General features: G+C 39.2%; 1 protein-coding gene across 1 annotated transcript in view; it reads left to right on the top strand.

Annotated features, from left to right (window-relative positions):
* The first annotated feature begins 385 nt into the window (after positions 1 to 385).
* Positions 386 to 14,714, top strand: part of spegb (striated muscle enriched protein kinase b) — a 32,815-nt gene continuing 18,486 nt past the window's right edge. Inside the window, exons 1-19 of the mRNA XM_022191861.2 lie at positions 386 to 1,093; positions 4,041 to 4,124; positions 4,769 to 4,829; positions 4,997 to 6,540; positions 6,712 to 6,855; positions 6,957 to 7,139; positions 8,028 to 8,194; positions 8,472 to 8,560; positions 9,951 to 10,126; positions 10,351 to 10,611; positions 10,723 to 10,881; positions 11,149 to 11,338; positions 11,464 to 11,693; positions 12,279 to 12,398; positions 12,563 to 12,667; positions 13,303 to 13,509; positions 13,593 to 13,716; positions 14,224 to 14,396; positions 14,489 to 14,601. Of these exons, the coding sequence (XP_022047553.2) occupies positions 4,771 to 4,829; positions 4,997 to 6,540; positions 6,712 to 6,855; positions 6,957 to 7,139; positions 8,028 to 8,194; positions 8,472 to 8,560; positions 9,951 to 10,126; positions 10,351 to 10,611; positions 10,723 to 10,881; positions 11,149 to 11,338; positions 11,464 to 11,693; positions 12,279 to 12,398; positions 12,563 to 12,667; positions 13,303 to 13,509; positions 13,593 to 13,716; positions 14,224 to 14,396; positions 14,489 to 14,601 (4,044 nt within the window). The 5' untranslated portion in view covers positions 386 to 1,093; positions 4,041 to 4,124; positions 4,769 to 4,770. The remainder of the gene's footprint in view (positions 1,094 to 4,040; positions 4,125 to 4,768; positions 4,830 to 4,996; positions 6,541 to 6,711; positions 6,856 to 6,956; positions 7,140 to 8,027; positions 8,195 to 8,471; positions 8,561 to 9,950; positions 10,127 to 10,350; positions 10,612 to 10,722; positions 10,882 to 11,148; positions 11,339 to 11,463; positions 11,694 to 12,278; positions 12,399 to 12,562; positions 12,668 to 13,302; positions 13,510 to 13,592; positions 13,717 to 14,223; positions 14,397 to 14,488; positions 14,602 to 14,714) is intronic.

Genomic DNA, 14,714 nt, shown 5'->3' with positions numbered 1-14,714 from the left:
AGATGAATTGTTACTTCACCTGTAACCTATAGTGTTTTTTTTTAGCATAGGTTTATTTATTTAAAAATGCCAATTTTCACCACATTCTGGCAGGGTTATCTTTTCCTGAGCACAGTGTGATTCTCTGTGAAGTGAGATGTCCTTTTAAAGTGTCGCTATTTCTGTGCAATGATTTATGCTCTTGGTGAAATGGAGAGAAAAAAAAATCTTAGATACTGAGCTATTCAAAATACAGCATGTAGCAACATTCAGAGAAAAAAAAATCAAGCATTAGCAGCAACTGAAATGATCACGTAGAATATTACAAAACCTCCATCATATTTTAGACGTACAGCAGTGAATACAGCTTGCGTACTCAGTCTGAGCAGCCAGTAACACATTTTGTGTGAGCGAACAGTGTTCCAGCAATGCAGAGGAGTGAGGAGGTCCCTTTAGCTGTTGCAGCGATTCTCTCCCTCTCTGCCGACAACACAACATTGGCTCATTACACCAGTTGAAGAATAAGACACAGACACATGGGGAGGAAGGGAAAAATGAAAAATGTCAACCAATGCTGTAGAACACTGATCTCAAGAGGGCTGGATCACTCCCACTGGTTTTTCTGCCTATCGGTGTGCACTGCCTGTGGGGTGGAACACAGCGGGGGAAGATGCTCACACTGTCGCTGGCTATTGTGTGGACAGAGGGGCTTCCTCAGAGTGGATGATATGCATTCAACAGACATTTCCACCTGCGGATGGAGGTCTATGCTTTATGCTTTTCAGCAATGGATTCTCTCAGAAGAGCTGCTGAGACTCTGACTTGTTATATAATGGACCAAAGTGCCTTCTTTTCATTTTTTCTTTGCGTTTGACTGAGAAGCTTTTACCTGTATGTAAGCAGAGTGAGAGTATATATCAAGTTGAAGCTTTTGCATCCACACTGCTGATATCTTCATAGAAAATTTCCATATTTAGGCGTGTAGTAATGGCTCGGAACCCCCAGTGTGTATCGGGGAATACCCTGCTGCTGAATGTAAGCCAAGACAAAAAATACCTGTCGAGGACATACCAACAGTGGCCATGAAAAAAATTCAGACCAAAGAAAGAATCAGGCAAGTGCTATCTCAATTTATCTTTCTCTTTATTTTCATTCTGCTCTGGCTGGACCATTTGCTGTGTATGGAGCATAAAACCCTGTAAAATATTCCATTTGAAATGTTGCCTGAAGCATTTTATTAGCGTTACAGCTGAACAACCGGCCACACAATGTTTTCTCAGCTGACAGTTTCAGATGCGGTGGCAGTGCTTAAGGGAGCTAAAGCTACTCTCCACTCTCTTCATTGAAAATGACCAGTATTGCTGTGCAATATAATCATTTTGGTCATGAGAAAGTAGCCTTAAAATTCTGATATAAAAAGATCACGAATCTCAAAGCCACCTTGCTGAGCTTTGAAGCAACTTCAGAGAATTGCAGAAAACTTTCCAAGTTTCACAAAAATGATTAGAAACAGCACTATGGCGTTGGAGGGGAAAGTTCTTAATTCTGTTATCACACTTATGGTTTTCTTTGTTGTTAAATAGTGTCCAAAGGTATCTTGAACACTGTATTAAAGCAGATTATTATTGTTGCTGTAGTATAGTATAGTTAGTATAGTATTTTGAACATCATATAGTACTGTATGTGTGTGTAGATATTTGATCAAATTTGAATCAGAATCTTGAATGAATATTTCAGGCAAGATTTATTTCCTTCTTCTCTTCAAGATTTCACACTGACACTGCGAGGTTGTTCTCACCAAAATATACTTCTCTTTTTGGAAGCTGTAACTTGAGCTTTGTGGTTTTCTGCAGGATTACAGTCACAGTCACAGGTTTAAGAACCTCCACTGTCCTGGGACTGTAGTGGGTTATTTATAGTAATACCCAATGCAGTCTCTTATCGTGTATCACTGCCTTTACAGCCATGACAGACTAATTAAGCTGTGTGATGCCTAGTCGCTTCTGCTTTGGGGAGGAGTCCTTTAAGGCGGACTTGAAAAACCCAAACCCTTCATCTCAAGAAGATGATCATAATCGAATGTGCTACCAGGGTTGTCTGATAGAAAATCTTATGATCACTGGCAACTAATTAAATTTCAGCAAAATTCACTCTGTGTATCGATTAGGAAAAACAAACAAGCATTATTTTAAATGTATATTTATGATCAATAGGTTCTTGTCTTCTTTGACTCCTTGCCTGTTGCGCTCCTGGATTTCTTAATGGATTATCACCATCAACTGTATGGACAACCAGACAGAGATCTGTTAATAAAAACACTGCTCCATTGCACTACTAGTGTTCGACTACATGCTAGTTGTATAATGTATATAGTACATTTTTTACTAGTTATGCAATCTAAAATATACAATTATTTACACAAATGTATTGTCAATTATAGTCATACTGCATCAAAGTCAGTAGGATAAATCTCATGACAACTGTAAACGCCTGTGCAAAATGTACTGACTGTCTTTATAGTTTTTTAAAGCATGACCATAATCATTCACAATAATTATGGTTATTATTGTAACCGTGATGACAAAAGTCCTGATTGATGAAAACACTTCCATTTGTTATTTCTGAAGAGCAAACAGTGCATTTTATTTAACAGGTAAAATGTACATTTGTGTCACTTTGGTATGTGAATGCTGCTTGAATATTTGAATCTGGGATGAAAACTGCAAATGCATATAAATGCTTTGGGGAAACAGCTTTAAATGCTATGTAAAATGTTTTATACTGTGTGAAATAGACTCATGGTCTTGTTTAGGGCGCATTAGCAAACATTTGCATCATAATTACAAACAACTTTATTAGATATCTGTACGCTAATCTAGATAAATTTAAAATAAAGGTTTTGTTACAAATATCCAAAAGAGTTTTACTTTGAAATTTAAAAGGTATTCATTTGACATAAATATTGCATGACTGCAATGTAATTTCGCAGTGTAACTGAATGTAGATTTCGTAATTGTAGCGAAAATGAGCTTGCCACACAGACAATATATAAATCATTTGAAGAAAAAAAGTCACCAATGTTCAGAGAAACAACCCTCCTGTGTAATATACTAAAGATTTTTTCTTCACAATGTTTCATACAAGTTTTTTAGCTTTTCTCTGTCACATTCAGTAGAACTGACATTAGCCTATTGTGTTCTTTTACTGCAAGGGAACAACAGATAGACTCTGTTTTTATAAGCAATTCCACCTACTGTGAAGCAAACACCTCATGAGAGCTGCTGGGAAGCCAATGACTCAATAGTGCTTTCTATTTTGAGTTGTACCGATGACTGAATATTCTCTCATTCTGAGAAGAATACTCAAAGCTGTCAGCTGGAACAAATTTTTAGGATTAAAAGGATAAAATAAAACAATGCTGATTTTTTCAGAAAAAAGACTGTCACATTTGTATTTATTTTGCTCATGTATTGCCTTCCTCCCTTTCATCTAATAATATACAATCTAACAAATGGAATGGAAATCTAAACTTCAGCTTGAAGAAAGTTTATTTTATCTTGGACATACATCGTTTTAGAAGAGCTTATCTGTTATACCTGCAATGTATATTACACATATACGATCAGCTAGTAGTAATTATTGCCGTGATGCTTCTGAGCGAGGTTTTAGAGATACAGCCAGTGTCAGAAATACTGTTTTTTCAGTGATGCAATTAAAATGTATCTTCTCCAACATGCACTGGAATCATCAGTTATCCTTCACCAAACATCATCAAAGTGTCAACTAAAGAAGATCCACTGGTTCCTATAGTAACAGTGTGCTCTCTTTGCATCTTCTGCTGCCACTATGGAAACACTGTTTTCCATTAGTGCTAAATGATCAAATATGGTAGAATGTTTCATTGAGTCAATGGTTTTTAACACTCCCTGACTGTCTCTGCACTTTTTCCAAGTAGCATATTAACTTATACGTTTTTTCTCAGCAAATGCTGCTCTTCAGAATTTATGCAGTTAAAATGGAATTCAGTGACAATTAGTGTCCAATTGTTTGTACATTTTCAGATTCCGAAACAACAGAAGATGAAGGGGGAGACCAATCTGAGACCAAAGATAGCGGGGATGTTGAGGACCAGGCTGTGCATACAGGTAAAGGCAGCTTCACAGTTTAGACTCCCATTATCACCACAATATTGTAACATTTATAGAACCTAATTTGAAATATAAAATGTATTGCTCCTTTGCACTTTAAGCTGCGTTGTCTGATTTTTGTTTTGTTATTGATATTTTGTGGGGCATGGGAACAACTAGCATAGGCATCCAGGAGACACAAAGAACGGAAAGCTTTTATTTGATAAGCTTACACCGATCAGGCGTAACATTATGGCCACCTGCCTAACATTCTGTTGATTCCTTTTATGCTGCTTAAACTGCTTGATCTGCAATGTTTATGTGGATGGTACATATCAGAGATTCACATGAATATCAGGGCTCAAGGTTTCATTGCATTGTAACAGTTTCGATTTTCACTGTCCTTGTAGCTCTAATTTTATGTCCAGCCAACTTCTAAGGAAATATTTGGTTCTTTAGGTCCTATTTCTCCACAGTGCTTACCAGTCAGTTTCTAGTCTCCTCCTGCAGTCAGTAAAGGTTTCATGAGAGCAATGTGCTGTGGAATTGAGAGAGCCTGTTGTCACTATGAGCAACACCTTTACAATTACTTCTGTGATTGTCACTGTCCTGTCTTTTGCTTTTATGATTCATCTATTTATCTCTTCTTTTACATGAAATAGTGATGGACAAAGGTGCAGAGGATGACAATAGCACACAAGGACATGAGGATCACTCTAACAGGCAAGCAAGAAACATGCAAATAATCCTAGCATTTTATAAATAAAGACATTGGTGTTTTACTGTATCAGTGGACTCAAATTTTATACTAAACTACAGTTGTCAGCAAGTTGTGAATTACTAACCGGCTACTGACTCCAATAGAATTTGCTTTAAATCTTCTATTTCAGACGCCAATCAGAGGATTTTTCAAGAGAATCTCCCCCACAAGTCCTCCCACCCCCGTCGCCAAGACTGGTCAAACGTACCTCCACCTCTCCAATGCCAAGTCGTTCTGGTTCAACTACTCCTCTCAGCTTGCGGAAGAAAGTTGTTGTGCCAACTGAATATCAAGACACAGTGCCTGGGGAATTTGAAGAAAAGGTTAAGCAGCCAAAATCTGTGTCCCAAAGTAACACTCAGGACTCCCGACCACAGACTCCACTAAGTGAGTACTCCCGGAAAGAATTTACTCTTAGACCCTCGCCAAAGCTTACAAGGGCAAGCTCAAAGGTTTTTGAGAAGGTCCGTGACTTAGAGGAAAGGAGACGAAGTCTTGATATTCCAGAAGGTTCCATTTCAGGAAGATCCTGGGCAGGGTTCAATCGTGCTGGGTCTGTAGATTCAGATGATGGAGGAAGCCGGTTGGGAATCTCGAGAGAAAGTTCAAGGGAAGATCTTCGAGAGGCTCTGAAAGAGGATGCTGCTGAACGGAGATCTATGTTTAGACAGAGAGCTGCCTCATTGGAGGACAAACCTCGTTACTCCCAAAAAGTTCAGGACATCGAGAATAAGTTCACCGAGGAGCTCCAGCGCATTAAGAAACTTGTCGGAAAACCTCATCTGAAGAAATCGTTTTCAACTGAACAGCTCACCCTAAAGAGCAAGCAACGCCAGCCTTTTAGGAAAATTGAACCTATTCCCCCACAAGTCCTACAAAAGCTCCAAGAAAGAGAACGTGTCCAGTGGGCAAAGGAACAGAGAGAAAAGGAATTAAGTCAGCAACCAATGCAGCAACAACAAACACAGCAAGAACAGCATAAATCCCCACCCCAAAAGACAGCTGGTTCAACAACTGTAACGGTTAGTAGATTTGGAGAGGTTGCAGGTACCCCAGAGTCAATGCAGTTATCTGACTTACCTGGACAACGGTCAGTAAGAGAATTAAATAGAGTCAGTCCAGTTACAGAAATCATTCAGAGATCATCGTCACCAGCATTTTATCATCAACAAAGGGAAGGTTCGCCAAGCAGAAATGTTGCAGAAATGACATTACGTAAGGTTGAACGAAGGCCACCAAGTCCCCTTGTACAAAGAGTATCTCGGATGCAAGAATCCCCACACATCCAAGACTCTCTTGTGCCGACAACACAGAAGGATGAGACTTCGGGGAGAAAGACGCCAATAGAAGTAGTACTAAGAAAAATTGAAAACAGACCTGAAAGTCCACTGGTACAAAAAAGGGCTATCATTGTGCAAGATCTTTCTCCTCAGCTGCCTGCAAACCCCCCAAGAACACCAGTTACTCCAACAGAAGACATCTTGGAAGTGGAGCTTTCTAAAGCAGCCTCTAAAATACAAGTCCCTGCAATTGTTGTTGAAGATGAAAAAATGGAAGAGGATGTCCCTGCAAAAACAAGTGAGCCTCATCAGAAGAGTACACGTGCCAAAGAGGGACAACAGCAGAAGCCCAAAGGGAAGAACCGCCGCCCTCGACCCTTGTCTCCAGAGTTAGGTTAGATTCATTGTGCTTTTTTCCTTAAGCTTTCTGTGTCAGTGTGACGCTCCATTCTGTTTGCTTTTCATGTTAAATCAAACTATATTCTTTACCAGAGTGTCTTATGCTCTAGTGTGGGCAGAGGAAAATGACTTCAGGCTTGTTTTTTTTTTTTGTTATAATGTGCAGATTCTTCAGATGATTCTTATGTGTCTGCTGGAGAAGACCCAATGGAGGCTCCTGTGTTTGAGTTTCCCCTCCAGGACACTGTAGCATCTGCTGGTGCAGATGTGCTACTAAAGAGTATAATTGCTGGAACCCCTATTCCTGAAGGTAACATGTTGTACTTTGTGTTTTAACAGCAAAACCCTTAAAGGTGACATTCAATCAAAAGATTTGCAAGGGGATTAATTTTTCTGTCTTCTCTGTTCAAGTTACTTGGAGTAAAGACAACACTGAAATCACTGGAATTGCAAATTATGCAGTCAAAGTGGAAGGTGAACGACATACTCTGCTCATCAAATCAGCGAAAACAAGTGATGGTGGAAAATTCTGTGTAACTGCTGTTAATCAGGTGGGCAAAGCCTCCAGCTGTGCCACACTTATCGTCAAAGCAGGTAAGTTTGACTTCAGACACATCAGATCACACATAATTAGGTATATATGGTACTGTGTTTTGATGATTCACTTTTTTCAATCTTACATGATTTGATTAATGTTATTATGCTGAGGTGAGCCTATTACTGGCTTGGTCAGTAAAATGTAGGTTTTTATTGTGTGTTTACCAAAATCAGAGTTATACAGTTATTACAGAAATCAACTTGAATGTTGTGTTTATAGTTTTAATAGTAGTCACACTGTAAGATCAGTCGACCCATTTCACTTGGATAAAGTCAGTTATTAAAAGTAGTTGTAGTCTCTCAGAATGGAACGTAACATGTATTTTTTCTCCTTTAAATTAATTTAAAAACAGTCCATTCAAAAACAGGTCAATGTATTAACAATAATTTTCACTTTGCGCTAATTATTTGAAAAGCCTCTTTTCTACATCATAAAAAGAAACATATTGTTGTCTCTTCCCACACGGGCATTGTGTTTCAGCTGATTTCTCTCCTGCTCCCTTGTCATTATCTCTCTGAGCAAAATGTGTGTGCCATATATTCCGGCTGAATAACCTCACTTATAGTTACCATAGCAACTCAGAGGCGAAACTGAACCTATAAATTGCCCACTGAGGCTCACTGGCTCCACTCACTGTGAATCCACTATTGTTTGGATTTCACATTTGGCATCTCAGATTCTAATTATATTTTAAGGGGTTCTTTGTTTTTCGTAATGCATAAGCTCTTGAACTCCTGTGTTCTCGTTGAGTTAAGTCTCAGTAATAAAAAATAAAAGTTTGCAGAGGCAAAAGTACCGTATTTGTACCAATGATTGACTTGATTGTAAGCTACACTGTATCAGACAGTAACAGGAAACATTATGGTACCTTTTTGCTTTAACAGAGTCTGTGCAAGAGTCAAAGGGAAACCTGGGTGTGCCGATGGATATTAGCAGCCCTATTACATCTGATGAAGAGTATCTCAGTCCCCTGGAGGAAGCCATGGATTACGGAGGGCCAGAGCCAAGGCGAACTATTGATGCACGATTCAGGAAACCCCCTGCATTCCTGGTGAGACCGCTAATCTACTGCTGATCTAATTCACGTTCACCTTCAGACTTTAATATGTTTAGCCTTTACCTTTAACTGCATTTTTGACCAGACTTTTGCAAAATACTGCATGGAACGGTGTTACTGTATGTATAGGTCGTCGCTGATTTTATCAATATTAATTTTCGTGTCTGAATGTATTATCTGCTGTGTGATCATTCCATCAACACATCTGTCAAATAGAACTTACATGTAAAATGCATCTTTCAGCTTCTAATGTGCATTACATTTTTAACAGGTAACAATGAGTGATCAAGCTGTCATTGAAGGACAGGAAGTCACCATGTCTGTCCGAATAAGTGGACAACCCAAACCCATGCTCTATTGGTAGGTTCCCTCACTTCATCAGACTACTTAAAGTCATTGTTTGCATGGGACATGGAAAGGCTTTCCTATAATCACAGATCTTAAACAAATTCACTCGACTGCATAGTTTGTTTTTGAGCATGCTGCTTTGATCATCTGTCAAAGGAGGTGGAAGCATTACGTGTATTGACTCTAGCAATCTTCAGGATAACAGAAACAGTCTTAATGGGGAAATAGAAGAAGGACATGCTTTCTGCATTTACTACGGAGCAGCTCAGGGCCCAGAAACACAAATCTGGCTGAACTAATCAGCACTTACAACAATCAGGAATTCACGTGCGGTGCTGAGACTGTCCAAAAGAAGAGCTGATTGCTTTTTATTCCCCCTTCACAACCATCAGGTCTTGCAGTGTTTGCAGAACACTTGCTTATATGTTCTGCCAGCCACTAGTTATTAATTGCTTTTGTTAACTGCAACAGCAGCTCCAAATGATAATATAAACGATATAACAAACCCCATGAAAGGCCAAAGCCTGATGTAATTTATTTCTATGTGCCATAGATTTTAGTTGTTGAGAAACTCCTAAACCCACACTGCAGAGGCACACTGTTAACCTGCCGATGTATTCCTTCATGAGCACGGGCAGTTTAATTGATTTTGAGCCAGTGTCATATGTTAATACTACAATCCAATCCATTCAGCAAATTTTCTAGGCGCAGTACTGTTTGATATCAGGTTTTACTTGGTAATTTCCCCCTGCAGTTTACAACAAAACATGCTGATAGAGCAATACATTGACATTCCATCCGAAAAAGAGGTGTTTTTTTCAGGCCTCCCCATTTTACTTACATTAATGCGACAATGTAGCATTTTTACTCTGTAGTGAATGAGGCTACTGCTTTATGAAAAAAATCTAAATTAATTTGAACCAAAAATGATGGCTGATTGCTTAAAATTCTGGATTCAGACAAATTATCACAGGTAATGTTACATAATGAAAAGTGACAGCCCTGGTAGGGAAGTTTGAAAGAACCGAGAAATAGGTGCGTTGGTTCTGTTGTTTTGTGGGATTTGCTTGATGATGAGATAAAGACAAATATAGGATATTGCCTTATTCTTTAATATAGCAGACAATAATAGGTTGAATCATTGAGGCAGGTTCTGACATAAGAGTTAGTCATGAGTCCTAAGAGACAATAGCAGAAAAGACAATCCTGGACAATGTATTCCACCACCTACCTCTTTCTTACCAGCCCAAAGAGAGCTGATGGTAGAAAAAGTGTGCACTTGGCCATCGTTCATCACATACATTACATTTAAAAAGCTCTGGATGCTTACTGTGTGAGCGATTTACCTCTTTTCTTCCTTTCAAAACACTAACAATAGTTCCCTTGTTTCTTCTCTTTGTAGGCTGAGAGACAGAGTCACAGTAAAAACAGGCCCACGTCATGTCGTATGTGAGACAGAAGACGGCACTTTTGTAATGACAATCAAGTCGGCAGTGAGGTCAGACTCTGGGATTTACACTTGTAGGATCATTAATGAGTATGGGACAAAGCAGTGTGAAGGAAGGCTGGAGGTGAAAGGTATGTTTGATTTTTTTATGTCTCATGAATTTGTTTTTAGTTGTTGTCACTTTTAAGAATGTAAAAATTCACATTTGACTCTTGCAGTGACTATTTTGTTGTCAGTTTTGTCCAAGTGACTATATTCTAAAGGCATTCATTGTGACCTGTAATTATCTCACAGCATTACGGTAAAGGTATCACTTAACAGCACTGTTCAGAAAATGTCCTTTATTTATCCCCAGCACCGCCAGTTGAGCCAGGTTTAGCTGTCATCCGGCCGGTCAAGGACATTACAGCCAAGGCTGGTGATACAGTTTTGTTTGAGTGTCACGTCATTGGACCTAAGGACACCGATGTAGACTGGCTTGCAGATGGGAAGCTGATCCAGCCGGCATTGCTCAACTGTAAGATGCACTTTGATGGAAGGAAGTGCCGACTGCTGCTCAACTCTGTACATGAAGATGACAGTGGGACATACATGTGCAAGCTCAGCACAGCCAAAGGTTGCTCTCAGGAACATCTATCACAATAGCTGTGATTACAAATGAAAGTATTGTATTCAATGTCCTTTCTGTCTCTTCTCCTGCTAACGGTATTACATTTTTGCTTTTCAGAGGAAGTGACTTCATGTGGCAGACTTAAAGTCAATCCCTCCTTGGAACCTCTCTTCACTCGCAAGTTAGATGTTTTAGAAGTGATTGAAGGGCGCAATGCTCGATTCGACTGCAAAGTCAGTGGAACGCCATCTCCCAAGGTCATCTGGAGTCACTTTGGTAGGACCATGCATTATTGTGGTGTCAGGATCTTTATTTGATATGTGAAAAAGTTTTACACTTTCACAGTTACCTGTCCATCCAAATTATCTGTTAAAATTGTTTTTAGGATTCATAAATTGTTGCTAGCTAGGTCTATGACATAACTTTCACCATAATATCTGTGTCTTCCTTGTCTTTGTAACCATCTCTGTTGTTAATTTTTGAATTTAGAACACAAGTTATAATTTAACTGACATATAAATATAGTCTCCTTTATCTTTTCAGACCATCCACTCATAGAAAGTGAGGACATTCGCATTCTTCAGGAGGGCGGCCGCCATTCTCTGATCATTTCTCATGTGACCAACGAGGATGAAGGTTTCTACACTGTCACAGCCCGCAACCCTCACGGCGATGCAGAGAGCTCCGCTGAACTCTACATACAAGAGCCAAGGCCAGCCATCTCCTCACAGATGTAAGAGTGTGTTGTTTCTTCTCATGGGTGCTTCCTGAACTTTTCTACATTTTGGATTACAGAATCCACTTACCTTTATTACTAGCTTGTAGTAAAGTCTGTTGGTATTTTTGACTCAACATTAGGGCGAAACTTGAGAAAATGCCATCCATCCCAGAGGAGCCAGAGGTCCCAGAGAACGAGGTGGAGCGTTTCACCATGCCTGACTTCATCAAACCCCTTTATGACCTGGATGTGATCGAAGGAAAGGAGGCTGTGCTCAAATGCAAAGTGGCAGGTTTGCCTTACCCAACCATCGTCTGGTTCCACAATGGCAAAAGGATTGAAAGCACAGAGGACAGAAAGATGACACAGTGTAAGGTTTTCAAAATGCATTAACGTTCACCTGATATCTACTGTTATGCACCATTTAGAATGTATTCCTTTAATTTTTCATATTTGTAAACACTGCTGTTTAAAAGTTTGGGGTCACCCCGAAAGTTTCATGTTTTCCATGAAAACTCACACTTTCATTCATATGCTAACATAACTGCACAAGGGTTTTCTAATCATCAGTTAGCCTTTCAACACCATTAGCTAACACAATGTAGCATTAGAACACAGGAGTGATGGTTGCTGGAAATGTTCCTCTGTACCCCTATGGAGATATTCCATTAAAAATCAAACAATTCCAGCTGGAATAGTCATTTGCCACATTAGCAATGTCTAGACTGTATTTGTGATTAATTTAATGTTATCTTCACTGAAAGAAAACTGATTTTCTTTCAAAAAATAAAGACATTTCTAAGTGACCCTAAAAATTTGAAAGGTAATACATATATGCAACACTTTAGCAGCATCACATTGCTTCTACCTTGCCTGAGGTCACCTTCAGAATACTAGGTTGTTTTAAGCAGCTGAATAAAAACCCACTGCATCTTCCATCTTCTTCTCTCTGCAGTCCGTGATGTCCACAGCCTGGTCATCCGGTCTGTGTGTCATGCTCACGGTGGCGTCTACAAGAGTGTCATCTCGAACAAAGTAGGCAAGGCGACCTGCTATGCTCACCTTTATGTTACAGGTGATTTTCTTTTCTTCTTTTTGACATGCCCTTTAAGGAAAGACACATTTTGATTGCATAATCATGATCAATAATACATAATAGATCCATGCATTCTGTACCAATGCCTCTGGCAATGCCATATCAGTGAAATATGTCTCTAAATCCATCCCTGTGGTTTTCAGACATCCTTCCTGATCCGCCTGATGGCACCCCAGTGATAGAGTCCATCACTGGTAAAACCATTACCTTAAGCTGGAAGAAACCAAGGAGGCTGGACCCTTCCATTGGTATGGGAGAACATTAAACAGATGTTTTTGCTCCTCACATAAGACAAGTAAATCGTATTTAAAGGTTTTATAGCTAATAATAATGCAAATACATCGAACATAATACATCTGAACAAAAGTTCCTTTCAGACATGCACCTGACTGCAATTTTACATATCACTCTCTTGTTTGAATAATAACCTTTTTTTCATACATGTGACAGCAGCAATATAAATTTGGACTTCTCTGTATCATATTCAATATGGAACAAGTCTGTATTCAATGTAATTAGACTCATGTAAAGACTGCAGCTGTGCAAGGTGCTGGACGTTAACAGAAATAAAGAAATGTACACCCTCTGGAAGGTCATTCTAATTAATCATACCAATCTTCTCCTCTTATTCACAAAATCAACTCAATAAATGATAGCACACCATGAACGAGCCTAATTTAAAGCACTGAGAAGGTTCTTTTTAGATATATTTGACAAACTGTACTGCGCATATTACATAAACTCTAATTCTAGATCAAATTCTATAAAAAATAAAGTCTTCTTCAGAAATATGAACTACAAACTAGTAGTTTTGGGGCTTTAAAATAGTTGTTTTTGTTTTGTGGTGAAGCATTTTGGATCAAAACCCTTTTCTTCCTATCAGATCCCAGCTCCCTGATGTATGCCATCCAACAGCAAGCCCTCGGCTCCATCCAGTGGATCATCATCGCTTCTGGCCTGAAGGAAACCACCTACACCATCAGCACTCTCTCCAAAGGTGTGCGCTATGCTTTCAGGGTGCTGACAATCACCTCCAAAGCCTTCAGCAAGCCCTCACCTGCCACCGATCCAGTGCAGCTCCTGGACCGAGGTAGATCCAGGTTTTTAGAGCATCTATTAAAGCACCAGTGTGCATTACAAATTAATTAAAATTTATCTGTGATTTTTCTACAGGACCCTACCTTCAGGAGGCTCCAGTGATTATTGATAAGCCAGAAATTGTATATGTAATGGAAAATCAGTCAGTGACAGTCCCTGTTACTCTCAATCATGTCAACGCTTCAGTCATCTGGAAAAGGTATCTGTCTTCTTTTGTCAAGTTTATTTTAGTCTCAGAAAGTGAATTACACATGTTGAAGTATAATTGCACAAATTTACTGTCCAGACATTTTGCTGCTATATTTTCTTGAACACAAACTGTATATTTAGATAACTGTTTTTTTTCTCAGTCTCACTGAAGGAAAAATAGGTTTAGAGACAACACTGCAGTTGCATTTGCAGTGGAAACATTACATCAGTGCAATTACCGTGATTAATGAATTAGTTTGGTATGTTGCAGTAAAGTCCCCACCTTTAATGCCTGCTGCATTGCAGGATAGTCATAATACATAAATACCGTATGACAGTGCATACAAGCAGCTGTTTTATTCCGAGTGATTATCAAAGATTCCAGAGCAGTAACAAAAAACTCTTTTATTATGTCCTGACTCACACTCACGCAAGTGCCAAATATGACCACTGACAGATTGTTGCCCTCCTACATATACACATATTGATCCTGGTTTTGAAATACACTTCTTCCCAGGAGAGGAGTGATCCTGGCCAGCAAGCCAGGCCTGTACGAGATGACAATGCCAGATGATGACCAACACACACTCAAGCTGCTGAAAGTGAAGAGCACCGACATCGGAGAAATTTTGTTTGTGGCCTCCAACAAGTATGGCAATGACAGCTGCACCTTTAATGTGGAGATGGCAGGTGGGCACAACGTCTATCATTATTATATCTATAAATCCATTTATCCATCTAAATGCCATCTAGCTTTGTATTGTGTCTTTGCGTTTCAACAGCACCGCCAACATTTGAGACCATTATGGAAGACTTGGATGTTTGTGCCGGGGAGACTCCTCGCTTTGCTGTGGTTGTGGAGGGCAAACCTATTCCTGATATCCTCTGGTTCAAGGTTTTTATTTATTTATTTTAGCTGTATATTGCAATGAACCTGTTTGTTTTGTAGAGACATAATATTTTCACATTAGTTTTCAGCTGATTGCAACTATAAATAAGGAATACAGT

Source organism: Acanthochromis polyacanthus, chromosome 14, assembly GCF_021347895.1.
Source record: "Acanthochromis polyacanthus isolate Apoly-LR-REF ecotype Palm Island chromosome 14, KAUST_Apoly_ChrSc, whole genome shotgun sequence".
Taxonomy (NCBI): Eukaryota; Metazoa; Chordata; class Actinopteri; family Pomacentridae; genus Acanthochromis; species Acanthochromis polyacanthus.
This window is presented reverse-complemented; position numbering and strand designations above follow the sequence as displayed.